This window comes from Nansenia antarctica (assembly GCF_963989245.1).
Source record: "Nansenia antarctica genome assembly, chromosome: 7".
Classification (NCBI taxonomy): Eukaryota; Metazoa; Chordata; class Actinopteri; order Argentiniformes; family Microstomatidae; genus Nansenia; species Nansenia antarctica.
The window spans coordinates 56,126,021-56,135,776 of NC_137677.1; the positions used below are offsets into that span (position 1 = coordinate 56,126,021).

At 40.6% G+C, this 9,756-nt stretch overlaps 1 protein-coding gene across 1 annotated transcript in view; it reads left to right on the plus strand.

Annotated features, from left to right (window-relative positions):
- kcnh7 (potassium voltage-gated channel subfamily H member 7) overlaps positions 1-2,709 on the plus strand; it is a gene marked incomplete at both ends in the record, with an annotated part of 35,862 nt that extends 33,153 nt beyond the window's left edge. Inside the window, 4 exon segments of the mRNA XM_080536945.1 lie at positions 544-700; positions 2,022-2,205; positions 2,456-2,642; positions 2,645-2,709. Coding sequence (XP_080393071.1) covers positions 544-700; positions 2,022-2,205; positions 2,456-2,642; positions 2,645-2,709 — 593 coding nt within the window.
- Positions 2,710-9,756: the final 7,047 nt, after the last annotated feature.

Here is a 9,756-nt window from a genome sequence, read left to right on the forward strand (position 1 = left end):
TCAAAGTGAAATCATCCATGTGGGGTTTGCAATTATCATTCAACATTGAATCAGAGCCAAGATGGCTATCAACCATTTGGGCTGTGTGTGCTGTGTGCTGTAGGCCTAGATGATAGAGACAACAAAGAGTCTTCCGTCCCAAAACAAACCATTGAAAGTCCAGTGTGTGCGTCAAAGAGACACCTGCTACAGCAGATAAAGGCAAAACAAAGACATGACTATCCATGACTGTCGGTTTTATCACCAGAGGTCCTGTTACCCACCAGCATGGCTGATTGGAAGGCTAGTACTAGCAGGTGTCTCGCAGAGATAACACCATAGTTAGCCCGCAATGTGGATATCCTGCTACTTTGTCTACATCAACAGAAACGTTGCGATAGCAAGTCTACTGCTGCAATGGTAAGCTAATAAATTAAAGATACACAGCTTTCCACCGAATATTAATAGGGTTCTATTTCTGTGGCTGGTTGGTTAGGGATTACTATGCTCTGACCCACATGTTAGGCCATACAGTAAGTCATTTGTGCTTGCTTCCCTCACCAGATCTGTGCAGTGATAAATGGCCCGGCGAAAAGCGCACAGACTACCTGGATGAGTCAGCACAAACACAAGAGCTGAGAGAGGAGGACGACGCTGAGAGCGAAATCACGTATGGTGAGGTGGAGCAACGCTTGGATCACCTCCAAGAGCACTTAAGCAGGTACATGTACAGTACATCCGCTGGACCATCTCTGACCTCTGATCTGTCATCATGAGTTTAGGCTTCTCAGATAAATGACAGTGCCGTAAAGCCAATACCACAGCAATGAAAGACTAAAATCAATAAGTCTGTGGCTTAATAAATACATTTTTTAAAATGTATTATATATACATATTCAATTGAATGGGAAAGTGTGTCCAAACGTTTGACTGGTACTGTATATGAAAAAAAAAAAAAATTAATGTCCAACATGAATTCTTATTAAAAAAATAGTTTTTAGTATCACTAAAAGCCCATTGCTGTAATACTGAAGGCACCTTATGCTGACAAATAAAGAACTCACATAGGGTCTGAAATGGTGCCAGAGGGAGAAGGGCTCTGTAAAACCGCACCATGAATGACAGTGACACTCCCCAGATAATAGAATCAGAAATCAGGCGGCATCACATGCAAATGAACTGCTTGTTCACTGTGCAATAATATTTTTGATTCCCTATAATACCCCCAGGCAGACGAATGGATAACAACACACCAGCCAGCATTATACTGAGACAGACTGGGAGACAGACAGACAGACAGACAGACAGACAGACAGACAGACAGACAGACAGACAGACAGACAGACAGAAGGACAGACCACTCACGCAGGTTAAATTGTTCCATTTCAATTAAGACACATTGTCTAGTGAACTCACTCTGAACCTGTTTTTATACTGTTAGGAGTATTAGAGTGTCACGTTCAGCAGCATGTATATGATTTTTTTCAGTGGTAATAGCCATTGTTCAGACAAGGAGACTGACATAATTGCTAGGATGTCATACTCCTCAGTCAGGCTATAGTCATAGCAACGAAATATACACTACCTTGTGTGTAACTGAACAGAATACATATTGTATTATCTCTTAATAGGATTTATCAGGACCTGATGAAAATGATGAACACAGAAATGTACCATAGTGTGAACAGTATTCTAGTAATACAATATACTAGGATATGCAATTAATATGGATGGCATCATTTCTGATTAGTAGTTGTAAGTATTAGTCCTCATAGAGAGTATCAGCAATAGTCTACTACTGTATAAGAGAGAGACAGTTGACTGAATACATTCCCAAGGCGGCATACTGTGATCCTACACTACTGTTCATGATCAAAGTAGAGCATAAGCTCCCTCTAGTGCTAAAGAGCACACATTCAACTAAGTGATCATACTAAAACGGTAGCTGGCTGACTACATTTAAATATCATTCCTTATCCTCCAGTCATTCACTACATAACCAGTGATAACCACATAGATCTGTCTTCTCTCTGTGTATTCAGGCTTGAATCCCAGATGACATCAGATATTCAGACCATCCTGCGGATACTGCAGAGGCAGTCCACTCTGGGACCTCCAGCCTACAGCACTGTGACTGCCAGTCCAGAGTACCAGAGGCCAGCTGTAAGGGTCCAGCCAATTGCTGCTTTGACCACTAACCATTACTTCAGCCAGTCGTCAGCACAAGTATGAACTCAACTGTTGACTCAAACAATAACACATCGCAAGTTTTTTTTTTTTAAATAGAAACCTTTGTGAAGATCATGCCAAACATAAAGTGATCTATTTTGAAATGCCACTGAACTAAATTGGGTTATATAATTCTATTGAATTATGTTCAAATGATGGTGGTGGTGAATACAATGATGAAAGCTAATTTACATTGAAAGAGGCAACCGCTTATGTGTGTGCTGTGTGTATTTATTTATTTTTTCAGAGTCCTGAACAGCTCAACTTGGATAAGTCCCATCAAGAATCCAAAGACTCACTGTCAGGTTCAGCTCACGTGGCTGGAACCTTAGAGGATAGCCTTACAGTGATGCTTGTACAAAGACACACACAGGAACCTACCACAGCTCATCAACATTCAACATCACTCCTTCTTCCAGTGGAAACCTCCTCACCAACTCATCCCTCAACAACGCTAGGATACATAGACCAGCCTCAGACCCGGGACCTCCGAGGCCATAACACTTGACTTTCAGTTGCACTGATGTAGTAATGCTGTAATTCTAGTAACATTATTGTACCAACGTTTTATGGTACATGAGAATTTTGCAATTACACAAGTGGAATTAGGACTGTTCTTGTTCCAGCATGTTACAATATTGTTACTAGAGTCATTACCATAGGGAAAGAACTGTTATATCATTATATTACAGCATTACCACACAGGTATTGGAGTAACCTCGTGTAGAGTGTTACCGATCTCTGTTATTTCTGTTTGCCTGTCTTCTCTGATGTGTGACTCAGGGTTTATTAATGGACTATTGCATTGCAATATGTAAAGTATACTGTAGTTTTTCTTCTTCTTTCTTTAGAAGATGTGCATTATGTTTAATCACGTGCATGCACCCTTGATGTCCCACTGCCAGCAGCAGAGACACCATACATACATGCTTGTCCAGGCACAGTAGATAGGCTAACGTGCATGTTTGAGAGTGTTCGGTGCTGTCGCATGTTAAGTTGGAGTCAGGCCTCTGACAAGCATGTGTGATGTTGGCATGTTTACAAGGCAGTACATTACATTTTGTGTTAGTATGTTTCATTTTGCACTTCTTATTTGAACCAAAAGTAGCTCATGATATACTGGTATAATGATGACAATGTCAAAATATTTCTGACATTTAGTTTTTCGGTTTCTTTATTTAATTGCATATTAGTATTGACTGTAAACACATAACTGTTAGCAAATCAATAGGCCCACAAGATATAGTGGGTAGTGTGCCTGGTAACTAAATCCAAATATGAAGTCAGTATCTCTATGTAGTCTACACTGCTCGTTATATACATCAACAAAATCACATTGTTTTCCAACAGTTTTCATAGTTAATGCACATAACATCTCTTAGGAAAGAAAGATGTACAAATATGTAAATGTATTCTTTTTTTTATTCCTGAGAAATATATTTGGGGGAGGGGTGTAATTAATATGTTAGTATAGTAGCCCTACTGTAGGTTTGTCTTTAGCTATGGGAGCAATAAAAATGAAAATGCAAACATTTACTTTTGAAGAACTTCCAAATGGCTGACCTTTTTTCTATAAGGATTTGTTATGTCAAAAACGTTTACCAACAGATAAAGTATTGCACATGTTTGAATACTTGCATAGAATATTGCTGCTAATAGCAAAGTCACTCGGTTTCCTCATACATCCACATTTGGCACCCATTTGTATGCAGAACACATGCTGCTGTACAACAAGCATTATTGAAATGTCCTGTTTTTCCTAATTTTGTACATGTTTCTATAGGCTACAAACCTATCTTCTGTATAAGGTAATAGGCCTAAGGACAGCCCAGTAAATTGCATGTACCAATGAACTAAAGCTTTCAAGACGTTAAGGATAGAAAGAAAACTGCAGACTATCAGACGAGCATGTAGGAAAGATGCAGTTAATAAATAATATTAACATTTGTAATATTTGATGATTTTAATGAAGTGTATATTCATAAAGCATACATTATGAAATTAGCTTTAATAATGCTACAGGTACAGTATGTAGCTAACATGTAATTCTTTCTTATTGAATGTTTCTGCCACAATGGTCTAATGTCATGTTGTGCTTATAGAGGTGTAATGAATGCTTTATGAACATACAGTTTATGTAAATTGTTTTTTAAAACCATTTTAAAGAGATGGATATGTTTATTTTTCTCATGGATTAGTACACAATGTGTGACCTGTTAGAACATCCCCTAAATTGGGTAGTTAAATAAAGTACGAGTAACTGAATGAAATGCCCTTGAAGGTTTCAGAATAGATCGGTCTGTGTCCAACATAGGCCTATGCTTTGATAAACAAGAACAAAACAGTTGCTACACATTTTGCACTACTTTGAGCTTTGATACACTTTTGTGGTCTATATTTTTTGGGTGAGCACGTTTTTGGTGCATTTTCAAAGTTCGCCACAAAGTCTACTTATTTGAAGGTTTGTACTCTCTGAAGTGTTTAGGACATATGTATAGGACATATCTGATTAGGCAATGAACTATTTAAAGGAATAAAGAGGTATATTGGTTACATTGTCATGGTACAAAATCGCTTTTAATGTTTTTACATGCATGGCCACTTCACAGCATTTACACCGGGCCCTGTATGATAGGGCTTTCACACCGGCAAAGAACCGTGCCGGTTCGCGTTCGCGTTTGGGAACCTCCGAACGTTGGCGCTGTCTGGCGAACGCGAACCGGCACGGTTCTTTGCCGGTGTGAAAGCCCTAGAGATCCCAATATCTGTCTGATAGCCGTCCTGCAGTGACTGGGGTTGCTTTTGGGGGACAGACTTGAAACAAAATGCCTTGAGATGTTTGTACTTACTGTAGATCAGTCTGTTGAATCTGGAACATTCTGGTCTACCTGTGTATTCTTATCGCACAGTTGAGGGCGAAGACCAGCCAGCAACACGATTCACCTTAGACCTCCACTCACCGAACACTTTAGTTTAAAGGAACACTACTAATACTGGGTAGGCCCCCCTCCCTTTGCTGACTCAATTCTTCGTGGCATTGATATTGATATATCAATGCCACGATATAGATATAAGATATTGGAAATATTCCTTGAGATTCTGGTCCATGATGACATGATTGCATCACACAATTCCTGCAGGTTTTTTTCAGGTGCACTTTCAAGCTGTGAATCTCCCGTTCTACCTCATGCCAAAGGTGTTCTATCCGCTTGTTAAGTCTGACGTCAAAAGTGACGTTTAGCCATTTCCGAGTCCAAACCAGAAATTCTCCGCACCAGAGTGCCTGTGAACTACAGCGGTAGAATGACAGTTTAGTTTTTTAGACTCGGATCTATTCATACAACAAGGGACACAGCACTTTCCCGTTTTCTCCATATTGTCAGGGTATTTGAGCCTCGGAAAAGCGCTATACAAATATAATTTATTATTATTATTATTATTTCGGCATTTCGAAGACAGCGCCTCAGCCAACGTTGGACCCGGAAACACGTCACGACTTAACAAGCGGATTGGATTCAGGTCCGGTGACTGGGAAGGCCACTGAAGAACACTCAACTCACTGTCATGTTCATGAAACCCGTTTGAGACGACTTTTGCTTTGTGACATGGTGCATTTTCATGCTGGAAGTAGCCATTTAGTCCACTGGAAATTTCTTGGACCCAGAAATTGTGATTCTTATTTACTTTTATGATTGAAATGTCATCTATAGGCCTAGTGGATGAAATTCAACTTGGTTGCTAAGAGTTGCACGTTGGGCAATTCGAGTAATTAGCATATTATGCAAATGAATCTCTACAAACTGGAAATGGCAATAATTTTGCTTCTAGTTAACTTAAAAAAGGTGATCTAAGAGTCTACGTTCATGTTTGTGTTGTCCAGAAAGTCATTAGTACCATGGTGCAGTCATGCAACCTTTCCTCATTAGCATACTTAGCATAAATGATGTGTAAATTAGGTCAAAGTCAGGAAATGGCTACACTTTCAAGTGTAGTGATCTTAGAATCTAAGATCTAAGTCTAGATTATGTTTTGATGTCCAGAAATGAATCTCTTGACAATAACTAAATCATGCAACCTTTCCTCATTAGCATACTTTGCATACATTATGTAATACTATTTTTTTTTAAACGTCACAGACTTCACAGATTACGTTTAATTAATAAAAAAATAATAATGGCAATATAGCTGTGTCTTGTTTGGTGTGCTTCACCAATCTGAAGAGCATTCTGCACATTCACAGTGTCTGGAGCCACCTGTCCACTCACTATATTGTACAGGATCTCCGCTCTTCAGCTCCAGATGGAAATTTCCTTTTTGGAGGTAAAATCGTGGGGCATTGTGTGGGGGTCAAGTGGTCAAGTGGAGAGTAGTAGGTGACACCGGTGGGGGAGGGGGGGACTGCACATTGTTGCTCATTAAATACAGGGATAAATAGTATAATGAAAAATAACATGGATCAAAATCACCTTTCTAAATTGACCAAAAAATAAGAATATAGCTTTTTATTTATTTATTTAACCTTTATTTATACAGGTAAAAAGCACATTGAGCCCCAAGGGCTCATTTTCAAGTGTGACCTGTTCACAGGCATACAACATCCACCACAAACAAATACAATACAAAACCTGGCCTACATAGTCTAAAACTACATGGTCTAAAACAGTCTAAGATAATCTAAAACGTTCCATCAATATAGTCTAAAACTAAACTAAAACGACAGTCTAAAACTAAAACTAGTCTAAAACAGTCTAAGATAATCTAAAACTAAACTAAAACTACAAAACCTAAAACTAGACAGCTAAAGAGCTAGGGACTGTCACGACCAGAGGGCGGAACCCAGAAGCAGACAACGGAGAACAGGTAGTACAACAATAATAGTGTTTTATTGTTAGGGTTGGGGTGTCAGGGGGAGCAGGCTGGAGGTAGGTAGAACAGGCAGGGGGTCAGGCAGGTAGGCAGGTAGTCAGACAGGCAGGCAGGGGGTCAGGCAGGCGGAGTGGTCGGCAGACAGGCAGGGGGTCAGGCAGGCGGAGTGGTCGGTAGACAGGCAGGGGGTCAGGCAGGCGGAGTGGTCGGCAGACAGGCAGGCGGAGTGGTCGGCAGACAGGCAGGGGTCAGGCAGGAGGAATAGTATTAGGCAGGCAGGGATCAGGCAGGGAGCAGGGTAGTCAGGCAGGCAGGAGGTCGGCAGGCAGGGAATCCTTCAACAGGGAACAGGGAGAATAGGGTTAGGCTAGGATAAAGGGTAACGAATTGAGTAGAGGGTACGAACACTAGGAACCAACCATAAATGGCTACGATCTGGCGTTGACTGGAAGCAGGAGCAGAGCTTAAGTAGGAGCCAGTCGCGGTCTTAATCGGCCACACCTGGCACCACTGATAGACGGCTGATGAGCCAGGGGCGGAGCTGTGACATTTCTGGGTTTACTATGGAGCCCTATGGGGGAAGATGGGTACATTGTGGCCATGAAGGGATATACACAACAACACTAGCGATGATTGATTGGTATTAACAGGCCCCAAAAAGTGTGCCAAGAAAATATTCCCCACACCATTACACCACCTAAATGAATGAGATGGTACAGGTGTTTCTCATGAAGTGTTCAGTGTGTGTATCGACCTCTGATAATCTGAACAATAGCGGTCCCTAGTGGCTTGTTTATATCAGTGCATCATAGAAACTGGAGAGAAACGAAACTGAAAGTGCTCAATTTCTTTAGAATAGAATATTAGATGAGTCACATCACATGATTCATTCTAAAGGTTGTTCACGGTGGTCTAGTACCTTGCGTTTCCCTCTCTGTCCTTTGGCCTTTGGAGTGAGATTATCACATCGAAATGGCATTTGACATGGACATCATAGATAAAAACAGGATTAGTCTCATTGACGATTTCAGACCCAGGCTGAGACGTCTCATTCTAGTGGAGCCTGTCCTGGATCGTCTGGACTTCATATCGACAGACCAAAAAGAGACGATCAGAAATAAGGCCAAGACGGAGAGCAACTACAGAGCTGTCGATCAACTTATTGATCTGATCATCCAGAAGCCTCATCCGGAGGGCTGGTTCAGGACATTTGTGCATGCACTTTCGGCCGGAGGGTGTGAACATGCGGCCAGTTACGTGGACGACAGTCCCCCAGATCCGTCTCTGGAGGAGGAGAATGACATCTGCGTCCAACTCATTGAACTTCTGTCCCCCAGCCTGATGGACATGAAGACCACTGACGTGTGCCATACCTGTTTTAATTTAGGTATTCTCACCGCAGAAGACCGTGAAATTGTGAGTAGGTCCATGTCGCACTCTCTACAACTCCAACTATTACTCTACAACTCATAGGCCTACTATAAGACATGGGGCCGGTTTCACAGACAAGTCACGTGACGTTAGAATTATAAGGTTCTATCTCCATTTTTGTCAATATTTAGTTTTTTTACATAATCTGATCCATTAGGTGTTTATTAATGCCTATGTGGTGTTATTGTTAAAATGTTGATTTTTTGTTTGTTAGTTATTCATAAAATACAAAGGTTCCATCTCACAGAACATAATGGAATGTAAAAACTGTGACTCTCAATATCTCTGAACTACCCTAAACGGAGATAGAACCTTATCATTCTAAGCACACGAACTGTTAAACGTCTACAGTAGGTTTAGCTTTTTAGCATACACAATGTTTTGCTAAATAAATTCACATTGAAGATAACAGTATCTAGGGTGGAGGGGGTTTACAAATCCAATGCATAATCATGTCTCATGAGTGTGATTACAGAAACTTCAAACAGGTATCAACATACTGTTAACATGTACAGTACCAACACTGCAACCGTCTAGAGCTAATTAGCCTACTACTATGTGACCCTACTGTACCATAGAGTCATGTTTTACTGAACTATGTATCTATGTTTATGTAATACAGCTCTGAACCAGAAGAGGGCAGACTAGTTCAACTGATACAATAGAGCAGGGGGGGCCAACCAGTGGGAGCCCAACAAAAATGATTGGGGTACCACAAAAACAGAGGACTATGTTGGAAAGAAGCATTATGGCTTAGCTGTGGGTTAAAGTCCGCTCAACGACCACAACCAAGCTACCAACACTAATGTTACTGTAGTAACAACTATTGTCTCGCCGAACCACAGGAATTTTTCATGATTGATTGTCCTATATCTATCACATTCTATTAAAATCATTATATTTCTCCTGTAGATACTCTCTGATGCTGGAAACAAGGGAAATATAAGTGGTGCACGTGAACTCCTCAGAAGAATAGTGAGATTTCCACCAGGGTGGTTCTCCACCTTTCTGAAAGCATTACAGGATACTGAACACATTGACCTGTACAAGGAACTGACAGGCAATGCTCCTGACGATGATGCGAAAGGTAAGAACTTCATCAATTCGAATTAATTTGAATTTGAGCAATAGTTGCAGTGAATAAATGATGGAACGTCCCTTTCACCATTTTGTAATGTATTTATTAGATTCATAATATCAACTTTACTCATTGATGTGGTTAACATTAGTCTGAACCTCTCTGCTTTCACA